The sequence below is a fragment of the Suricata suricatta genome, chromosome 11 (genome assembly GCF_006229205.1).
Source record: "Suricata suricatta isolate VVHF042 chromosome 11, meerkat_22Aug2017_6uvM2_HiC, whole genome shotgun sequence".
NCBI classification, from domain to species: domain Eukaryota; kingdom Metazoa; phylum Chordata; class Mammalia; order Carnivora; family Herpestidae; genus Suricata; species Suricata suricatta.
Window position 1 is genome coordinate 97,315,758 of NC_043710.1, and position 23,368 is coordinate 97,339,125.

At 44.8% G+C, this 23,368-nt stretch overlaps 1 protein-coding gene across 1 annotated transcript in view; it reads right to left on the minus strand.

The window, feature by feature from the left end:
- YAP1 (Yes associated protein 1) overlaps positions 1-23,368 on the minus strand; it is a 117,819-nt gene that overhangs the window by 18,163 nt on the left and 76,288 nt on the right. Inside the window, exons 7-9 of the mRNA XM_029915680.1 lie at positions 17,333-17,446; positions 3,829-4,004; positions 1,602-1,649 (exon numbers count right to left, since the gene is read on the minus strand). Coding sequence (XP_029771540.1) covers positions 1,602-1,649; positions 3,829-4,004; positions 17,333-17,446 — 338 coding nt within the window. The remainder of the gene's footprint in view (positions 1-1,601; positions 1,650-3,828; positions 4,005-17,332; positions 17,447-23,368) is intronic.

Here is a 23,368-nt window from a genome sequence, read left to right on the forward strand (position 1 = left end):
GATCTCGCAGTTCATGGGTTTGAGCCCCGTGCCGGGCTCTGTGCTGACAGCTCAGAGCCTGCTTCAGATTCTGTGTCTCCTTCTCTCTCTCTGCCCCTCCCCTGCTCACACTCTGTCTCTCAAAAATAAATAAACATTTAAAAACAAACAAAAAAACAAACAAACAAACAAATGTTCCTCGAGCCTGGAAAGGTCTTCCTGGCTTTCCTGATCCTCCTGGCAACTCTGCAGGAGCCCGTCTTCACTTACGATAAGGCTCCTGTTGGTGAGCTCGTTTCCTGGGATCTACCACGTCCTCTAGAAAATACCCAAGGACACAAACACTACCATATTCGGTGTTTTGAGCTATTCCACATTTAACCCCGTACCAAATTTCCTAATGTTTAACATTTCCACAACTGCCAGGTAAACAGAGTGACAAAAACTCCTATAACAAATCCTATTTAACCTCTAGCACATCCGAAGTTGATTTTTAAAAAGCCTCTTTCAGGATCAGGCTTAAATAAATCTCAGGAATCAACTTGCCTTCTTTTAGAAACATTTCAGAGAAAAAGCAAGGGCAAGCATCTTCTCTTTGTAAAGGTCCGCACCTCGGCACCCAGGCGCACAACGGCCCGTGGCTCTCGGGGCAGGATGGCGCTCTGCTGTTAAAGACAACTGTCCTGACTTATCCCCTCAGCCGATCTCGGGTTCAGGAAGCCACTGAAGATAAGGAACCGCTTTTCCTCTCACACAGCTGTCTGGTTTCTGGGAGGGCTGGATCCCATGGGCAAGGCGACAATGCCCGTGCCCACCACGAATGCTGAAGCACTGACAGAGCCCTGCGCCAGACGGCTGCAGGCACCTCCTGGTGGCTCTGCCCACCCGAGACACGTGCCATGTCCCTCAGGCTGCAGTCCTTCCAATCTCGTGAACCCCGAGCACAGAGAAGGTCTGTCTTCCTGTGAACCGAACAGTGCTTGTGGTCAAAGGGACTAAGGGCCACAGTCCCTCCATCTCCGTGAGACGCCTTCTCAACCAGTGCTCTCTGGGCTTCCTCAGGGAGAAACGTTGGTGACGTCCACAGGAAACCCCAAACGCTCCCCCGGCAGACCCTTCTCTGAGAATCGTGATCTTCTTCCCATGAAATGCCCTGCAAAGACTTTCCACTGAAAGCACCATATGGTTCTGGAGATCTCTTCCAGTGGCCAACCCAGGGAAATAATCTGTGCTATTCTATTTCTGTCCAAATGTTTAAATTGTATAAATCATAAATAATCATAAATACGATTTTAAGCCACACAAATAAAAATCAGGCACACATGAAGGCTGACGGGATGTGCAACTGAGACATAATACACTTCAAACGTGGGGTAAAACAAGACTCTCAGGGAATCAAAATGAGAACTAGAAGCTTCCGGGGAGGAGTGAGCCAGAAGCAGGCAGCACAGACCTTCCAGGAACTGCAACATGAACTTACATTATTTGAGGAGAAAGATGGCTCAAAAGTTACACCTGAACTACTGGTTCAGTGTGGACAGGCCCCTGGAGCACAAGTGTCTCCCTTTCCTAATTTAGCATCTTTTTTTTTTTCCATGCTAAAACACCAGTTAAGAGCCTACCTGACATTTTGGAGAATTTGCTGAGCTGGGATTGATATTCCGCATTGCCTAAGAGTAAAAAATAAGATGGATAAAGATTACTTTAAGCTGCATGGTTTGGCTGTGTAGGCTGACTTACAAGTTTCATCCAGACACATGACCGACCACAGCACAGGACTCCCCAGCCAGCCCAGGAAGCAGCAGACCAAGGAAGACAGAAGCCGACGGAGGAGTCACACCACATGAGAAACGGAAACCTCCCAAGGACTCAACAGCGAGGACAGGACAGCAAGGCTTGAGGTGCCAGGACCCAAATAAAATTGGAGCTGGTCAGGTAGGTTCTTTGCTTCTGATTCTCAGAAGCAGGAAAAAATATAATTTAATGTTTCAGTGATAAGCGGAATAACAGGAAATTCACAGGAAGCCAAAAGACTTAAGATGTACGGCATTTATACTGATCGCCAAAAAACAGAACCAAAAAATCCTAATAAACAGACTATTAGTGTAAGAACAGAGCAGGTCTGTCACTTCCACATTAAGAAAAGACAACACAGTCAGTGGTAAAGAAGAAACAAAGAAATTACCCATACAGGAAATTAAGCTATTTTCTCCAGGACCCATCACCCACAGGAAGAGAGAGAGTGAGAGAGAGAGAGGAAGAGAGAGAGACTTGGAAAAACTCTTTGGGAGGAAGAGTTTTATAAACAGCAGCACTGCCCATCACAACAAAACAATACAAGACAATACAACAAACAAAAACCCCAGGCTGATCTACGGAATGCAACATAATGATGAAGGGCCCATTTCTAGACTTTAAAAAACTATCTTTGAAATAGTAATACTTTGATATTAGCAATTACCTAATTTTTCTTAGTGAAATTTCTCTGTTTTGATGGTCTTCAGGCCCTGTGTGAAACTGAGATTTGTATTTCCTTAGACCACTGAGTAACTGATCAGTGACATGTGAAAAACCCCCTTCTTTCTTCTAACAGCTACATAATTACACTCTTGATGGTGCTGTGTTGTTCTGAAAATAAAGTTTAACTTAAAGGAAAACTATGCTTCCTTTCAAGTAATCTGTTAGGAAGAGACACGGTGGACTGGCCGGCTTCCCTTCTCCGCCCCCTCGAGGGCAGGTAAGCGCCCGAACGTTGCGACGGCTCCCTGACCACGCGTGGCACCGCCCTCGCTCTCAGGACCCGCTGTGGGCGCCAGGCATGCTCCAGTTACACAGACAGATTGCGGGCAGCGCAGCTCAGAGCCGAGTCTATCTGGGACTTCCACAGCTTAGGTTCCGTCCCCAGGGCTCCGGTTTCTCAAATCAGTGTTTCCAGGGACACCGAGAGCACAGGGCCCTCGGAGCTGCTTGCACCCCGCTCGATGGGCTCACTTCCACATGTGGCGCATTGCGATGGGGGGTGGGAGGGGAGGGCTAGCGCATGCACGTGTTCCATGTTCGTGAACACAGAGAACTCTCTGGAAACAGAAAACGAGAAAGTGGCAGTGACTGACGCCGGAGAAGAGAACTCAGGACACGGAGGAGGAGGAGGAGGAGGCTTTGTCTTCACAGACCCTGGCTGCCCACACACTTTCGAAATCGCACTATGTTTACTGTCACAACAATTCACATAAAACCTCAACAGTACGCTGCTCTGAGGCCACATCCCCGGGGTCTGAACCCTGCGGCCTCTGAGGGGACGGACTGCCTGCCCTCATGGGACATGAGGACCAGCAGTGTTTTCTGAAGGGAAAGTCATGGGACAGGTCCCAGCGGGTTCCAAGCCGTCCGGGAGCGAGCCGCACCCGGGCCACCCTGAAGAAAACCTCAGAGCAGGGAGCTTCGGAACTGGGGGCAACTTGTATTAGGTTTTAAGTGAAACACCCGGGGTTCAGCAGCGCCGAAGCCTAGGTATTATCCGAGAAACGTCTTAATGATCTATCTTCCCTGACTGATTTCCAGCTCGAGGAAAAGGTGTCTTCCAAGTGACGCGTCAGGGACCCTGCGGCGAAACAGTCCAAGCCACTCCGTCTACGCCTCCATGGCCCCGCAAGGACAGGCGTCCGCCCGCAAGGAGGGCCGGAGTCGCCAGGGCCGGGCGGGAGGCAGGACAAGAACGGAGCCGGCATGACGTCTGTGTCACCCCAGCCGTGAAGGCGGAGCGCGGAGCCCCGTCCCCACCCTCCCCCCACCTGCGTGCGGCAAGCAAACCCCGAGAAGCAAAGGCTGGCCTCTAACCTGGGGCCTCACCTGCCGGAGCAGCTCCTGCTGCTTCAGACGCAGCCTCTCCTTCTCCATCTGCAGCTGCTGCAGCCGCATCTGCTGGTTGGAGCCACCGCTGCCCAGGACGCCCCCCTGCGGGCTCTGCGGGGCGAGGGGCGGGGGCTGCTTCGCCGGGGCACTCTGCCCAACCCTCTGGTTCACGGCTGAAATGAAACAAAACAGCAGTTCTAAAAATCTAGTCATGAAGGGAAAGGACAGGTTTTCAGAAGCAGCTGGGAACAGTCAACATAGCCTTTTTGGCAGGAAGACCAGAACAACCTGGAAACCCATCCACAGGACGACGGTTATGTTACTTTACTGCTCTCACTGTCATCGCCCCTGCTGCCATTACGAGATGCCAGGCGAGAGCCTGAAACAAGAGGAAGCTCTCACCTGCAGCGACAGGGAAAGAAGGCATGGCACGTGAAAGCAAAGCAAATTGCAGGAAGCACAGGACGTGTTACACGCACGTCCAGAGAGCACGAGTGGAGGCCAGGGAGAACCTGTTGTCTGTTGCCCCTGGAGCTGGGAGGCTGACATCACCGCGCAGCAGAGACAGCCGCGGTGACTTCTGGAGTGCGAATGACGTGAACACATGTCTTATTACAAAACATAAAATGTAATTAAAGATACGTGTCGCACACCAAATCTGAGCAATCTAAGCAGTAAAACCATTAAAATGATCCATCCTTAACACAAGACAGGAGGCTTGCTTGTGATTGAACAAGCCTACAAGGTCCGGATGGCAGATGCTCCAGTGACACCACTGTCCCCTCACACAGCCCAGGAGACAGGAGCAGTTTCCTAGTTGAACCTGTTAACACACCACATGAAGGTTGGAGGTGGATGGATTCTTATTCTACTGGATTTCCCGCGGTGGGAAGATGCAAAAGACACATTACCTTTTCAGACATGTGTGCAACTGTTGACGGTGAGGTTTTGGGTCCCGGCTTGTACTCAATGTTTAATACACACTCACCAGGCAAATCTCAGGCCCACACAACTTTACAAATGTTGAAGAATACCCATCTCCTATGGCTTTTTCCAGACAACAGCAAAAAAGAAACACTTCACACGGCATGCACGGAGCCAACCCAATCCTGACACAAGGACATTCCAAGAAAGGAGAATTACGGACCAAGCTCCTGAGACCCTCACCACCAAAATCCAGCCTAAAGTATGTGGACAACTCCGCTGACCTACTGGTACCCTAGGCACGTACCCAACTCCTCGGATGGTTTCTCATGTGTCCTCGGCTGCGCCACAAAGGCTGCCTGGTGGAGGCCAACTCTGGGAGACGTGAGCAAAGCGCCCACACTTTCCCAGGGTCCACGATGTGTGCTAAGACCCCTCGTCCCGCCAGGTGCCAGCACAGGAGGGGCCACGTGTCCTCAGGGCCCTGCAGTGTCTGGATCAAAGTTGGTGCTAAAAAAACTTGAGTATTCACTGAGGCAGAAACTTAACTAGTTAAGAGAGACAACATATAACTCTCACTAGCAAATTCTACCTAAGACTGGCCATCCCTGCGGCAGCACTGCATACGCTGCTACAGAGCTGAGGACGTCAAAGGAAAGACCGTTAGAGGCCAGGCCCACACACGGTGGCTTCGCTCAGTCCGGTCGAATGGGCAGCATGTGCGTGATGAGGGCGTTAGACATGTCGTTCTATTTTCTGTTCCCTCCTTTTCCCTCCAGGCTTTCTCTAGTTTTTTTTTTTCTAACTTCTTGACTTGATGCCATTTAGTTTAAATTGTTTCTTGGAGCATTTAAATCAATAAATTTACCCTTAAGTGGTGCTTTTCCTGAGTGTCCTACATCCTGAAATAGTGTAATTCATGACTGTTCCATTCCAAATACTTGTTGTTTCTATTGAGATTTCTATCTAACTCATGAGACATTTACTACACTTTTTATACTTCCAAACATGTTTCAAAATTGTTTCCATACACATACAGAGAAGTAGAAAAAACATAGATAATAAATCCCCCATGTGCTTGTCATGCAATCTCAGTACCTACCATTCAGCATTTTTACTTAGATTCTTTCATCTTATAAGCATTTTCTCTCTTATGCTGAAAAACCTGGTTCTAACATTTAATAGGTATTGCCCTCCCACATATACGTAATTATTTCAAAATAAGAGGATCATTAAACTTATGCCCAACAAAATGATTATTACAAGTTTCTAATTGTCATTGTTGATTCTTAGAACAGTTCATTAAGTGAATATAGTCAAATCACTGTGGATTAGTCACCTGAAAGAATTATTCTCCATGTCACTCAGCACCTTCTCAATGTACAAATTGACTTCTGACACTGTGCTTTTGAATTTTAGAAATCTGCTTTACTTTCCCCCCGCCCTGAGCAGGTCACAGCAAACAGTCACCAGTGTTCTGTTTGCTTTTAAAAATCTATGCAAATACATGCACACTTATTAAAGAGACTGGGCAACGTACACACTACGACTACTTTACTCCACTCGCCTTTTTCTTACTTACTAATATATCCTTGGGACCACTCCAAAGCAGGAGATAGGGGTTTTCTCTTGCTTTGTTTTTAAAATAGCTCATTTGTATTCCATTCAACCAATTTCCTGTTAAGTTCTCACTATTCCAGAATATGCTTGTGCACATATTATTTTGTCTTTTTGCTACTGTACCTTGGGGCAGAGTCCTAGATGGGAGAGGTGGCTGACTTCGTGGCTAAAAACGAGTACTACTGCCAGATCTCCCCGGCTCATTCCACACCAGGGATATACCTTAATGTGTCCCTACCAGTGAGGTAGGACAGCCTTTTCCCTGACCAAATCCTTCCCAAACTTAAGGATTTTTGCCAATCTGAAAAGTTAGAAATGGTCTGTCAGTATGATTTTACTTTGCTGTGTTTTATTACAAAAGTTTGATCAATTTCCCTATTTTAAAGGGCCATCTGCATTTTCATGCCAATTGTGTTCATATCTTTTCCAATATGGTCGCTGGTCTTTACATTCTCTATTTTAGACAATCTTTATATATAAGGAGTAGACAACTGTGGTCATATATAAGCTACAAAATAATCTCCCTCAGTTTACCGCCTGTCTTTTTAGTTTGCTTTTTTCCGATGTAATTTTATTTTTTAAGCAAATTTATCAATCTTTTTGAAATTTGGGCTGTTTTCCCCACTCCCTGATGACAAGGCAATTCATCAACTTTTAATTCAAAATCTACTCACCTCCTTTTTATGTATTTATTTGAAAATTATCCTGGAGTATGGAGTGACTAAATCTAATTTTGTATTTTCATGCCTATCTATTAGCCCTACCACCCCCCACATAGAGTATATCCTTCTCCCAAAGACATATCATATTGTTTATGAACTTTCTATTCACTAATCTTATACCACGTGCCACGATCTTAATCACAACATTAATGATATGTTTTAACAGCTGGAATGGCAAACCATATCCATTTTGTGAAGCTGTTTTTTTGGGGAATCCAACTTAACAGTTCTGTGTATCAATTCCTGAAATCTGTACTTGACACATCGTCAGTCCTCGCTCTTGGACTAGACCAGGCCCACATGCTGTCTGGAGCAGGACACTCCTGTCTCCCTTGTTTGTAAAACTCTGAGCCCCTGATATCCTCAGGACCGGAGGCCCTAACCCAGGTGGCTCCTAACTCTGCCTGCCCTTGCTCACTGTATTAGTGGGTTTTATCTTCTGACCCACAGAGGTTATTTTCCTCAATTTATAACCCTAGTTATGTCTTTCTGGGGATCTCTTTTTAGTATTTTGTCTGGCAGAGAAGGGACGTCAAAACAGCACGTACTGGTCCATGTTGTTCAAAGCCGCATTCGCTCCCTTATATGGCCTAACATAAATCATATTTATTTATGATCTATCTTTAGAAAGAATAAATGGCTTAAAGTTTCATAATCATGGTTGTAAGTTAGTATTTTGTTTGTAGAGGAATGGATTTAAAAAAGCCCAAAATTTTAAGCGCTAAGATCTGCTACTATCTGTATTGTGATTTCCATTTAACTCATGAGCTATTCAAGACATTGTTATGCTTGCAAACATTTTAAAGTTTGAAATCAACAACCTCATTGAATATAAGTGCTTATGTCACCAACAGGTATTATCTCGACACCAAACCCATGGCCTGTGTAGTCACACCAGCCCCACAACTCAGTCATTCCTCTAATCCTCAGCTCCGTCACCTGTGTCTGGGGAGACACTATGGAGATTAATCTATGCAGAGCATGCACTCTAGCCCTGGGGACAGGAAGTGCTCCATAAATGCTATTGTGTTCTTTCCCTGGGGCACTTTCTAAACTTTAAGATTCCCAGTCCTACAGATAATCATGCTGCCCTTACCTTCTCCCACTTTACCAGGCCACTCCTGGTTTCTCAGACCACTACAATTGAGAGAGATGAGTATTTATCTTTCCGGTAAGATCTAAATGGAAAAAATGGGTAGTGGAGACTGAGTCTTAACTCAGCCCTGAGACTTCCTTCTCCTTTAAGTGAAACAGGCTGCTGGCATTCCAAAACAATATTCAGTACTCGAAGTATTTCCCCACAGAGATGTTCTATACACTGTGCTATGTCAGTTTTGAGGAGTTGAGGGGCAGATCTGAGAACCTATCACATGCAGTCAACACCTCATAAATTGCAACTTAGAATAAAAAGCTATTAGGGAAAATATGCTTTGGTTCCAAGCAATTCTTTTAAAAAAGAAACTGCTACGAAATAACCCATTAATAACTTGACTGATTTCGAAACTGACTCTAGAGCTATACACTGTTACACATTTCATCTAGTAAGAAGCATCTGAAAATTCAGCTTCCCACACTGGATTTTTATAACAATTTTCTTAATAAAAATTAAGAAATACAACATTTAATAAGTCAATATATACTCTTTGTATAAAGTGGACAATAACAAAATTGCATGAAAATAAACAGGAAAGTACCCTAAGCTTCCCATCAGTTTTCCAGAATTAAAGACTATTAGCAGTAATCATCAAGGACAGTGAGAGCTACTGAAGGCTCCTGACTTGGTTGGTAGGGTCTTTTTTAGATTTAAGCTTATTTAACTATTCAAAACCACATGAAGGGACAAACAGGATAGCAAAAGATGAAGGAAAAACAACTCTGCAGAATTACACAGAAGTTTGCACAAAGTTTGCAACAGAAACGGTTTCTCTGGCCATCAGGGCTGAGCACTTGGCTATGTTTGCCCAAATGCTGTTACCTGTGGATACGAACAGGCCTTCCCGGTAAAGAGCGGATTTCAGTGACCAACTCAAACCACCCCACCGGTCCTACCGAAGCTGGACCGGTGCCTCTCTAGAAGCATCCTGCTCTTTACCTTCTCAGGATCTCAAGCATTTCAAAAAAGCAGGGCAGCGCACCCACTGGGGCCCAGCAGAGACCTCACAAGCAGGCAAGAAACAAAACAGGCTTTGTTTCCCTGAAAAAGGGGGCAGGGCCACTAGAAAAGAACGGTACAGTAGTGTGAAGTTCTTCCCTCCATGATCAGCTACTGAATCCCAAGGTCTCCTCCAGTTTTAATAACATGTCTAGAAGGTAAAGAGAAAAAAAATCCTTAAAATATGACGAGTTAAAAAAAAATAGGCTATATTTTAAAATTCAGAGTCTGTGCTGCTTGGACTATGAAATACTGACTGTTTCAAGTTTTACTTAACAAATGAGTCCTGTTGGCTTTATGGTAGCAAACTATGGTCTCAGCAGTCAATGAAAAGAGACCACCTTCTCAACACACAGGAGGCCCTGGGCAGGTCTGTTCCCAGACTTCATCCTCAGAACCTGCATTTTCAAACTTCAGGATGTTTTTAAGACTCCACTAATTTCTCACCTCAATCTTGAAATACTACAAAGTATTACAGACCTGGTAATCAGCCATAAACTTTGGGATAATAAATTCAGTACTAGTAGTAACTTCACTAAGTGTAAATTTAAAACTGGAATCAGTGTCTGAACTTTTAAAACATGAACTTCCACCAAGTCCCTCATGACTCAAGAAGGCCCATTTTACTTTGTCTAATATTTTATCAAGTCTCAGACGCTGCATGCCCACGTATTACTTTGTTCTTAACATTTAAAAACAACTTTTACGTTTTGCACATACCTACAAGGATACCCAAGACTATAAAATAGTAGACTTGTTAGAAGAAATGAATGCTCTTAAATAAGCACTTAGCTATGTTTGCCCAAATGCTGTTACCTGTGGATACGAACAGGCCTTCCCGGTAAAGAGCGGATTTCAGTGACCAACTCAAACCACCCCACTGGTCCTACCGAAGCTGGACCGGTGCCTCTCTAGAAGCATCCTGCTCTTTACCTTCTCAGAATCTCAAGCATTTCAACAAAGCTGATCCGGGACATAACGTATCAACAGAATGTACTCAAATGGCAATGCTGTGCCAGGCAGGAATGATTTATAAAAAAAAGTAGGTTTTCCTGGGGTGCTTGGATGGCTCAGTGGAGCAAGCAACTCTTGACCTTGGGATTATGGGTTCCAGCCCCATGTTGGGTGTAGAGATTACTTAAAAATAAAATCTTGAGGCACCCTGGGTGGCTCTGTCAGTTAAGCGTCTGACTCTTGGTTTTGGCTCAGGTCAGGATCTCACAGTTCAGGAGTCTGAGCTCCATGTGGGGCTCTGGGCTGATAGCACGGAGCCTGCTTGGGACTGACTCTTTCCCTCTTGGCCCCTCGCCCGCTCATGTTGTGTCTCTCTCAAAAATGAAAACTTAAAAAAATTAAAATCTTAAGGTTTTACTGACATATCTCACCGTTTTAACAGTTTTTATAGATTCACAGAATTGTGTCACCATCACCCATTTCAGAACATTTTCAGAGACCAGGTATCCTCAGCACTACACTTTCTGTGCCCCCAACTCCAGGAGACACGGACGGATTTCTGTTTCTGGATTAGCTGCTCCAGGACAGAACATATCAACAGAATAAAACAACACGCGGCCTTTTGTGACTGGCGGGTTTCACTTCGCATGTTTTCAAGGCTCAACCGTGTCCGTAGTGCGTGTCGGCACCGCCTCCCTTGTTGCCAATACTAGTCACAGCACGCTTGGTCAGCCCGCTCATCAACCGACGGGCTTGCGTGAACGACCCTGCTGAGTATTCGTGCTCAGGTGTCCGTGCGGATGGATGCACGGGTTCAACTTCTTTTACATAAACACCTAGGAAAGCACCTGCTAGGCCCTCGTGTGACTCTACGTCGAACTCAAGGACGTGCCACGCTGTTTTCCAAAGTGACTGCATCAGTTTTCAGTCCCCTCAGCAATGAATGAGAGTCCCAATTTCTCCATATTCCAATCAACTCTTACAGTCTGTCCTTGATTTTAGCAGTGTGCCTGGCCACCAGGCAGCATCTCACTGTGGTTTTGCTTTGCTAGGTGACGGCAGTTCACCTCCTCCAGACCCCAGCTCCGGACTCCAGTCCCCCGGCTCCAGGCTCTAAGCCCTAGGTCTCATCCATCAGTCCCTCCCTCTCATACTCTGCACTCTGCTCCTTTCCCAAGCATCAACCCACAGGCCCCAAAACTGGGGTAAAGTTTTTAAATCTTTAAACTGTTTAAAAAATACTGACAACAAACCATTATTTAGGTCAATTCAACTTGTTTCAAACAACTATCAAAAGACTGGCATGAAAGGGTCACCTGGGTGGCTTAGTTGGTAAAGCATCTGACTTCAGCTAAAGTCGTGATCTCATTTGAGTTTGAGCCCCGCAGTGGGTTCTGTGCTCACAGCTTGACAGCGGGAGCCTGCTTTGGATTCTATGTCACCCTCTCTCTCTGCCCTTCCCCCACTCATGGTCTTTCTCTATCAAAAAGGAATAAACATTTAAAAACATTTAAAAAAAATTTTAGGTTTTAAAAATTCCATATGAATAACTCATGTAAAAAAAAAAGGATTTCTTCACTATGTGATTGCATCAGTGAACCACCATCAAATACAAACTACATATGAACTCACTAACATTGTATGCTCACCCTTTGTGAGATTGCTTACCATCAGAGGTCAAGTATTTTGGCACCATCCTCTTGAATGTAACATTAAAAAATGAAAACCAAACATAAAACAAACCACACATACACAATAAAACTGCAAACCTCCAGTACTGAAATAATTTTGATATTCTATAATCTTATGCATTAAAATATTCATTTAAAAAAATAAATATTCACTTCAGTAAGTACTTACTTAAGTTAAAAAAAAAAAAAAACCATGTCATAGGGGTAACAACTAACAACCTCTGTGTTTTACATCAGACTCCACTACGTACACAGCCCGGGACAGTGCTTCACATCAGCTTCGATCGGCTTTTGCTTTCTGTGAGAGCGGCTTCACAGGAGTTCTAAATTTTAGAAAGAAAGCACACTAAAAACACACCATCTTTAAGGCAGCAAAGCTGAATCCTGCTAATATAAGCATTTTTAAACTCCTCTGCTTCCAAGAGACTGAGTGAGGACAGAACCACTTGACGCAGCACAGCCCCCCCCATCAGGTCCGTTTCCTGGACGTACTCACCATGTGATCAAGCTGATCTTTAGGTTAAGGGCTGAGAGATTTCTCTGTCTCCTCTTCGAAAGTACTTCTCAGCTGTGACCGGAGGGCCAAGAGCTAAACTGAGATGATGCAATAAATAGTCCAAAAGTATCTCTGAAACCTCCGTGGGCTCAAGTCCGTAAGGCTCCTGGGGAGTAACCTTGAGCAAGGGTCCAAAGCAGTCACTGAGGAATCCATAATCTAGCATACTGTATTAAATTTTAATTAAGGGCCAGAAATAATTCTCAAAAAGCATCCAGCATAATCTAATCACATTTAAGTCAAAAGAAGTCAGGTATTCTTCTGAGTGAGTTGGTTTTTTTATGATTCCAGATAAACTCAGGTCTCGATTTCCAATTGAGCATATAAAATTTTCGATATCGTAGTCCACTTGAATTCAGCACATTATGGAATAACTACTACATAGAAAACAGGAGGCTAAGCTACCTTCTGTAGATTTGTAGATCAGAGCCACTCCCTAACTATTTTTCTCAGGGGATAACGCACATATAAAAAGACTACCTTGCATATTACATTTAAAGAGGCAGTAGTAAAATGAATGGCATCCAGAGAAGGGGAGTGACCTGGTTGAAATCCCAGAACTCTCAGTGCACGGGGGGGGGGGGGGGGGGGTGAAGAACAGGCCACAGTAGGAGAGAGAATGCTTTTGGGATTGAACTATATTCACAAATCTGAGGGGAAGTTAATTTCTAGGCAAATAAAGGGACACATACTTTCGGGTCATTACAACTTTCTTTAAATAGAACAAACTGCTAAAAGCTCCTACTCTAGGGAAAGGTCAAAACTGAGGTTGGAAGACAGTCTCTTAAGAACACAACAGGCGCGGCATGATAATCCATCTGGACCGACAGCTTCGCACTCTGCTGCCATCAGGGGCCACACGTCATTCTCTTCTGAAACTGGAAACCTCCGGGTAATTTCCTCAAGGTGAGTCACAACAGAAATGCATTAATCACTGTCCTCTTCTTCTCTCTGAAATTTCCCTGTATCAGTGTTGATGAATTAGGGGGGTTTCTAAAACACTGGCTGCATGAAATCTAAATTTAAAAATAAAATCTAGGTGTGAAAAAGATCAAGTTCAGATTCTAGTTCTGTCACTTAACTATAGTTAATTTCTTTCCAGGGCCCAACTTTGAGAGGTTTACCTGTTAAAATTTTTTCATTAGCAACAGATCTTCTTACATAAAATACAATGAATTATCTTTTTCTCTCTCTCCTAAGTAGTTCGTAATACAATCTACAACCAAATATGTACAATTTAGGATCGCCAGGAAAGATTTAAAAGAGGGTAAGAAAAAGAAAATAATGATTATCCAAACACTTGTTTTAGTAAAATTCAAATGATTACATGTTGATATTCTATCCACCCAAGACTCCATTCACAGAGAGACAGTTTGGCGTCCACGGCCTTCGGTGAATATTTCCGTCACACTAGAGCAGACGTAGGTATTTACTTGGTCATGAGGTACACTTTCATCAAAAGTAAAATACAAGTTCACTTATTACAACAGCCATCAATAGTATTTGCTATTAAAAAGAAAAGGTTAACATATCTAAAAAGTTAAAATTTTTAATAAACCTCTCATTATTGATTCAAAAGATTTAACTCTGATTAAGAATGATGTGCTTAATTTGCAGCTCTGAGTCTTAATAAATTATCTATTTTTTCTTTTTTTAAATTTTGGTTATTATTATTTTAGGAAATTCTCACTCTCTCTCTTATACACACACACACACCCCAAGTTCTGGGAAATCCTGAAACAAAGGACCAAAATCAACATCTGGATTTTAACTACCTTTGACATTTCTGTGCACAGAATTTTTATGCACAGAACTGTTAGGAATTAAAGTCTCTTCTGTTTTTGCCACACCAGATTTTTCATTACATCATTTAAGACTCAAAAGATATATTTTTTTAACCCAAATCTCTGGTTCCAATATTTCATTTACACCAAACGTATTTTTATTCCAGAGGAGCCCTTAGCACTTATTTCCAGAAACACAGATTGCTAACACTATTTAGTATGTCCTATTATATAAACAGTAAGGACAATAACATCACATAAAAGAGGAGTTAATGGATTATTAGTGTTTTGGAGATCTTTCATTCTAAAGAATAAAAATTATATTTTTGTGTGTTTTCATTAGGGCTTTTACCAGACACTATTCATAGGACTATTACAGAACAAGGAAATGTTTAAAACTTGAGACTCTTCGCGTTCACAATATGTTTACATATTTAAAATCTCCAAGAAAGAGTGATTATATGAAGTAACATAATAGCCTACATAATATTCAAGCACCAATTTGAAAATAGGATCAAAATTCCTAGTAGGATTCCTTAAAAACAAACAAAACCCTTCCTTTTCTCAAAACCAATAAATATCAGGGAATCCTTATTGCCAGTGATGTCACTTCATGATTTGTTACAAATTCCTAACAAATTCTCTAAAACAACAAATGTCAAAAATATATAGTTTTTAAATGTTAAATAAGAAATCAGATAAATTAAAACCAATCCACAAATTACTCTTTAATTTTCTAAAATTATATGGATGATTTATTAACTTTATGCAGGAAGAAGGACGGACAAATTGTTCTAAAACGTAAGAGGCTGGTGTTTGAAGGAGGGGAGGGACGTCAAGCTTACACAGAGGGGGAGCCTTCCATTCCAAAATGTCGGAGAAGGTTAACCTGACATGGGTAAGCAATACAGATCTGGTGACTACAGGAAAGCAAACCTCACACGATGAAAACAAGAACCCACCATTTGTGTTTGCACAGCTCAAAGGATAAGAGGACAGTTTGTACTTTTTTTTGCCAGAGATAAAACCCACTCCCCCCCCCTCGAACCTCAGCCTTCACGAGCACCCCTGTACTCAGCAGCTCACAGCCTGACTCTATCCGCTGTCGCCCAGACCAGGGAAGCCCCCGCCCCCCAGTCACACTGGAGCTCTGACTGAGAAGGTCTGGAACAGATTAAAAGTCGGGCCACAAAATAAAAAGCCTTGGCAGGTCATCAAGCCTGTCTGGAAGACACACACACAGTGGGCCAAACAGGGAAACTACAGGCAGTAAGAATTTTATGGAACTTCTCTTTGGCATATGCAAGTGTGTGTGTGTGTGTGTGTGTGTGTGTGTGTGGGAGGGTGTGTGTGTGGGTGGGTGGGAGTGTGTGGGTGTGCGCTCATACACGCGCGTGCGTGTGTGCCAAAGGCAGGGTGTGAGGACTGTTTTTAGTACTCTTCTTTATTCCAAACAAAAGACCCAGCTCCGTTTGTAATTAATGGATCTACTTACGGTCACAATCAAGTTGTTTTATTTCACTATTTTAACTGAAAGTTACTTATACAAAAACAAAACAAAAAAATAAACAACTTTGTCCCAATTCCTGATTTCTGGAGTTAGCTAAGAGTTAATTATCTTTCATAACCTTAGGTTGGGGGGCGGGGGAACCATACACTACTTAAAAAAAAAATCACCAAAAGGTGGACAAGCTGAATCCATTTCATTAAATATGACTTAAGGAAATATGGTTATTATTGCTCCAGTCCATACAAATGGCAACATTTATTAAATTCTCTACCTTACTTGGTTTCCTATTTCAACCACAAGGCTATTCGAGTATTAAATAAAATCTGAAGTTGCACATTATTAACATGCCATATTACTTTTTTAACACCCAAAAAGACCTTGAAGCTCAAAAGTCTAGCATTTAGGCCAAACTGGCTCTCTGTCAAAAGGACGCTCTGGGCTCGGATCCACCTTTACTTCATGTGAACAGGGGGTCCCAACCAGCCCACTGCCGACCAGTCAGCTTGGGGAGACGCAGACGCTGGAGTTTTAAAGGTAACAGAACTAACTGTTCACAATGTTTCTGAGGGAATTAACTGCATCCAAGCAGCTCTAGGCAGAGTTTTTCTTTTTCTGTTTTCCTCCCAGGACTGTGTTTTGAAGGCATTCACAGAGTTAATTCCTCTTTCCCGTAAGAGCCCCACAGTTGTTGTTAGGTCAAACCCCGTAAAGCTTCAAAGGCTCCGCGCCCCTCAGTCTGACCTACTCAGGGATCTGCACATTGTTTTCATTTAGCTACATCCAGTCCAAGATGAAAACTTCAAAACCACAATGCCTTGCCCCTTTTTAGATTCATTTTTCCATGGCTTTGAAAGAGTATCTCAGAAACCCCAATGAAGGAAGAGAACAGAGGGAAAACATGGATAAAAAGGCACTAAAGAGCTTGTATACGATTATCAGAATGTGAATGTGTGCATTTGTGAGGGGAGTGTTCCTTTGTGCAGATGGTGATTTAGAGAATATGGCTTTGCTTCTTGTTTCCTAGATAAAAAATACTAAGGAGGCTTCCCTAAACAAAAAGAAAGCCAGCTAGAGCGAGAAGAACAGAGAAAATGCCTTCGTGGGCGGCTCCCCAGGGTGACAGCCCCATCCCCCTGGAGGACAGAAAACTGGGCAGCCTCCACAACAGGATGAGCTCGCTGCAGATGCGCAGAAGCAGACATGGAGCCAGGACACCGGGCGGCATCCCAGGGTTGAGAGCAGTGTGACAGCCTGGCCAGTACTGAGGCTGGAAAGGCCGTCTTATGCACGATGTGTCTCTCTCAAAGTGTGAAAGGGACAGACTCCGGTTAGCAAGCCGCCACCACGCGCTCCCCAGCCCGGCACAGAGCCCGAGCTGCGCGGCGGACTCACACCACGCCTGCCAGGTACACAGCGAACGTACTTAAGGAGGCACAAACACAGTACTGCAGAAGCTCGCCGGGCAGTCCTCCAGCTCCATACTAGAAAGCAGTGCAATTTTATTTTATGGGATCTTCCCAAATTCACATACACACACACACACAAAGTTATCAAAAATATCTTAAAAGGTTTTGAGATGAACCTTTACCAAAACGGGGGTCAAGCCTTGGGTCTAGCCAAGAGGTGGTCTTGTTCTTATGGTTTATGTAGTAGATTTCTCCATCCTGAGTCATGGCTTGTTCCCATCCGTCAGGCAGAGGACCTATAAATACAGAAAAAAAAATCATGGTTGGTTTTTATTTGGTACAACCAAAAAAAAGGGGTGGTGCATATTTAAAAAGAAAATGTCTTCACATAACAATTCATTAAAACAGAACTGAGCATATATTCAGAGAAGAAAAGTAAACCTACATCCTGATTCTTCTCCACTTCTTAAAAGAAAGTACTAATTAATAAAGGACTGCAAGTCTCTTCCACGAGGGGTGTGCACGCAGATCTCTTACGCATGGGTCTCTGGGGGCCACGAAGTGTGGGGAAGAAGCTACTGCTTAAGCAGCCCAAGAAACCGCTGGGGGAGGCGAGGGAAAAAGAGGGCAGGGTCCACGTCGGACTGGTGAGGCAAATGTGCCCATGTCATAGCGATAGAGAGAGGAAGCAGCTCCCAGGAGATCCCTGTACCTCCAAGAAGGTAGGAACCTGCGGGACAGCTGTGGGGGCTGCAGCAGGAAAGAGGCAGCCCAGGAGAGACCTGCAAGTTCCGGAGCACTGCTGGGCCCACCTGCATGCCCACCCTGAGATCCGGAGACGCGAATGTCATGTGGAAACAGGAGTCAGAGCGCACACCTGGAATTCCGCGAGGTGAAGGTGCGGACTGGCAGAACCATTGGCTGTTCCAAGTGGATGGTGTGCGTAAGCTCCTTGAACCCCCACAGCCAGAGAGAGCCATGCAGTGGTAGGGACCCCGCTCCAGCAGGGACACTGAACCACGATGCGGCTCCGTGTGCTACCACATTGCACAGCTTGCTTGTGTCCGAGCCGACACTCCACCCCAAGGCCCGAGTCCTCTTTTCCAGCCCGGCCAGCCGGGCACCTCAGCCACTCCCTCAGGCCCATTGGCCTCATGTCAGAAACCAGGCGCTGATCGGGGTGTACTCACTCCCAGGCCCCGCACCCCTGCCCGCTTGGGGCACCGAGTGCCGGCCACGTCTGAGGCTGCCACATGCTAGCAGGGCCGTGGGTCCCAGCAGGTGAGTGGGAAGCAAGTGTGGTGAACGCTACAGCTCCAGCCACTTTTCTCAGTGGCAGTCCCTGTCGGTGGACTGAACACCACTACCAGGAGAGCACAACTGAACCCTGATGGCTGGGTCCACCCTTACTCGGGAAGACGGCATGGGGGCAAACAACTCTTGAAAAACAAGGGGCTGACATCCTAAGTTCCCGAGCCACGGAGACGAGGACCAAGTCAGCAGCAGGGGCGGGTGGTTCCCCAAGCCTCCACCAGCAGACCCCGCCACAACCTCCAAGCCTGCCCCACATCCATGCAGGCACCTCTGTCTTTTCTACCGGTCATCATTCTCCACCAAGAGCAGTACCTTGGACACGCACCAGCCTCCCCTGCCCCCTACACCCTGCAGGTGACACTGCATTCTCTTGATCTGCTCCGGTGCATCACTCAGAACTCTGCCACCGAGAGGCAGCAGCTCTTTCTTCACGACTACAGAGCCTCCTTCTCGGAGCCCAACTTGTCACCGTGTCCCCTATTTCCAGGGTCTTCTATCAAACAGCCACCAGGGTTTCCTTCTGAAATGTCACCCCTTCCAATCAGCTTTCCCCGAGGACCCCACACATATTAGTTTTCTCTTTTAGGCTGTGTTCACATGTACAGGACAAAGCTGCAATGACCTGTCCACATGTCTGTCCTGGTAGTGACCAGCTCGCCCACCCTTCAGTGGGTGGGTTGCAGGCTGGCAGTCCCTGCACAGTAAATACTTGAGGAAGAATGCAGGCCCTCCCTTTGAACCTTTTGAACTTTCCATAAAGGAGCTTAAAATCATACAGTACATATATTTCAATTAATAGGTTTATAATTGTAACAGAAAAATGGTATTATTAAATTCAGGACTTTTTGCTCACAAATGTATTCATTCATACAGCTCTTTTTTTAAATGTTAACAATTACAAAAATGTGGAATAGAAAAAGCCTAAGGGGCGCCTGGGTGGCTCAGTCGGTTAAGCAACTAACTCTGGATTTTGGCACAGGTCATGAGCTCACGGGTCACTGAGTTCGAGTCCTGCATCAAGCGCTGGGCTTCACACAGACAACATGGAACCTGCTTGAGATTCTCTCCCCACTCTCTCTGCCCCTGCCCTCCTAGCTCTCTAAAAAACAAATAAATTAAAAGAAGAAAAAAAAGGAAAGAAAAAGCCTAAGTTTTTTGTGTCCTACTAAACAACTTCAGCCTTCAGTTTTGTGCTATGTTCAGGATTTCTTCCTTGTGCACGTGTTTGGATAACACCTGTACACCCACAAATGTCATGCTCTACCTACTTGCTTTACTCAATATATTATGGGCATCTCTTCTTGACACAACACATAGAAATTTTTCTTTCTAATGCTTCATGTATCTCAGAGATGTTGTGGGCTCCGTTCCAGATACTACAATAAAGTGAGCCAAATGAATTTTTTCGTTTCTTGGTGCATGTAAAGTTATGTTTACATGTGTGAAATAGCATTATGTCTAATAAAAACAACAATGTGCTTACCTTAATTAAAAATATCTATAGCTAAAAAATGGCAACCTTCAGCTGAGCTTTCAGCAATCTTTTTGTACCCTTTTTGCCGGTGGAGGTCCTGCCTCGGTGTGGACGGCTGCTGGCTGGTCAGCGTGTTCAGTGTGGCTGTGGCGAGTTCTCAGAATAAGACAACACTGAAGTTTCCTGCATCAACCCACTCTTCCTTTCATGAACGATGTCTCTGTAGCAAAGGAGGCTGTTTGACAGCATTTTGCCCACAGCAGAAGTTCTTTGGAAGCTGGAGTCCGTCCTCTCAAACCCTCTGTTGCTGTGGTAAGTTAGTTCATGTCTGATGCTGAATCCTGTGTTGTCATCTCAACAGATTTCACAGCATCTCCACCGGGAGCACATTCCACCTCAAAAAACCACTTTCTTTGCTCATCTGTAAGAGCCAACTCTTTACTCATTTGCCCACCAGTCTGCAGGCTCCACTTCTGATTCGAGTCCCCTTGCTGCGTCCACCATATCTGCAGTGATGTCTGCCCCAGAAGTTCTGAGCCCATTGAGTCATCCCTGAGGGCTGAAATCAACGTCTTCCAAACTCATGTTAATGTTGATGTTATGACTTCTTCCCATGAATCACGAATTGTTCTTAAAGCCATCTAGAACAGTAAACATTTTTCAAGGGTTTTCAGTTTACTCTGCCCAGATTCAATCAGAAGAATCACTGCCTATAACCTTGTGAAATGTATTTCTTAAATAATAAGGCTTGAAAGCGGAAATGACTCCTGGGTCCTTGGGCTGCAAGCATGAAGACAATATTCTTGCTGTAGGACATCTTCATCAGAGCTCCTGGTGACCAGGTGAGACGTCAAGGAGCAGTAATCATTTGGAAGAAATCCTTCTTCTGATCAGTAGGTCTCCACAGTGCACTTAAAATACTCAGTAAACCATGCTCTAAAGAGCTGTGCTGCCAGTCAGGCTTTGCTGTCCCGTTTCTAGAGCATGAGCAGAGCAGAGGAGCATGATTGTGAAAGACCTTAACAATTTTCCGAGTGGTAAATGAGCACTGGCTGTGACAGATGGTCACCTGCGGCCTTAGTCTCTGACGAGGGAGTCCATCTGTCCTGTGAAGCCAGGAGCTGACTTCTCTTCTCTGGCTATCAAGTCCTAGGAGGCATCTTCTTTCAAGAGAAGGCTGCTTGTCTGAGGTGAAAGGGTGCTGTCCTGTGCAGCCCCTTCATCAGAGATCTCTGCCGGATCTTCCGCGTCACTTGTGCAGCTTCGACACCAGCACTGGCTACTTCACCTGCCCTTTTCTGTCACGGATGCTATTTCCTTCCTTAAGCCTCCTGAACCAACCTCCACTCACTTCAGACTTTTCTTCTGCAGCTTCCTCACATCTGTCGGCCTTTCTGGAATTAAAGCGTCTCAGAGCCTTGCTCTGGATTAGGCATTGGCTCACAGGAACACTGGGAGTGGTCTGATCCGAGTGGAGGCTGTTTGGCTTTCCTGTTCATATGTTCACTGGAGGATCACTTTTCAGGTCCTTCAAGAACTTCTTGGGGCACCTGGGTGACTCAGTCAGTTAAGTCCGACTTCGGCTCAGGTCATGATCTCACCATTCCTGGGTTCAAGCCCCACTTCGGGCTCTGTGCTGACAGCTCAGAGCCTGGAGCCTACTTCAGATTCTGTGTCTCCCTCTCTCTCTCTCTCTCTCTCTCTCTCTCTCTCTGCCCCTCTCGTGATCACACTGTCTCTTTGTTTCTCAAAAATAAATAAATGTTAAAAAAAAAAAAAAAAGAACTTTGCATTCACAACTGGGCCGACTGGCGCAAGGGCCCCAGCTGCTGGCCTGTCTCAGCTTTCACGTGCCTTCCCTGAGCTCAATCATCTCCAGCTTCTGACTTAACGTGAGAGACATGTGACTCTGCCTTTCGCTTGCACACTGGTAGGCTGCTGTAGGGGCACTGACAGACCCAACGTCCATAGTGCTGTCTCAGGGAAAAGGAAGGCCGAGAGGGACTGGCCTGTCAGTGGAGCTGACACAACACAGAGAGTGTTTCCTGATTATGTTTGCCATCTTACGTGTGCATGGTTCACGGCACCCAAAACGGTTCTAACAGTAACATCAAAGATCACGGATTACAGATTGCCATAACAAATATAATAATGAAAAAATCTGAAATATTGTAAGAATTGCTAAAATGTGACAGAGATACAATGTGAGCAAAAGCTGCTGGGAAAATGCGCTGACAAACTTGATCAATGCAGGGTTGCCACAAATTCTCAGTGTGTAAAAATCATAGCACGGGAGAAGCCCAATGAAGTAGAACACATTAAAATGAGCTATGCCTGCCTTAGAATTCACTCCTCCCTTTTCACGTGTTCGAGGCCACAGGTGTTGGTCAATTTTGACAGTGTAATGCACACTGTGGGCAGCTACGGCAGCACCAGTGAGGATCCGGTCACACAGACGAAATAGGGACATTCGGAAATGCCACCCACCCAAGCTCGACAGTAAACTTGCTCAAGGTAAAGATCTGGGGGCGCCTGGGTGGCTCAGTCGGTTAAGCGTCCGACTTTGGCTCAGGTCATGATCTCACGGTCCGTGGGTTGGAGCCCCGTGTCAGGCTCTTTGCAGACAGCTCAGAGCCTGGAGCCTGCTGCAGATTCTGTGTGTGTGTGTCTCTCTCTCTAATCCTCCCCTGCTCATGCTCTCTCTCTCTCAAAAATAAAACATTAAAAAAAAAAAATCTGAACGCGGGTCTCGGACTTGAGAGCTCCTTCTTTGAAACCGTACGATGTGCTGCTGCCCAAAGACACAGATTCCCCAAACCTGATGCACGTGCTTCCATATGGTTAAATTTGCAAAATGGAAATAGTGACTTTATCCCTTTTTATTCAACTTTAAATAATTAACTGTTTATATTTGTTACATATGTTACTTGTTATATGTAAATCACTAAATATTTGTATTTCACCACCACCAACAAACCTCAAAAATCAAGTTCAGAAAACTTCTCATGCATATCGTTCTTATGCACCATCAACAGTCAAACCCGAACCTCTGATGGCCCTCATTTCAGACACGAAGGTAGGCCCTCATTTCAGACACGAAGGCAAAAAGGAAAAACAATCCGAGTGCAGACAGAGTACTGATGGCTGCCAATTCTCACACATATTTCTACTTGAGGAAAGTGCATATGAAATAGAAGTACTGGGAGTGCCTAGGGGCTCAGTCAGTTAACTGGTCGACCTCAGCTCTGGTCATGACCTCGTGGTTTGTGAGTTCGAGCCCCATTTCAGGCTCAGTGCTGACAGTGCGGAACCCACTTCACATCCTCTGTCCCATTCTCTGCCCCCATGCATGTACTCGGTCTCTCAAAAGGGAACATTAAAATGTTTTTAATTAAAAATATTACTGTACAATTAATTTTCTAAGCATACT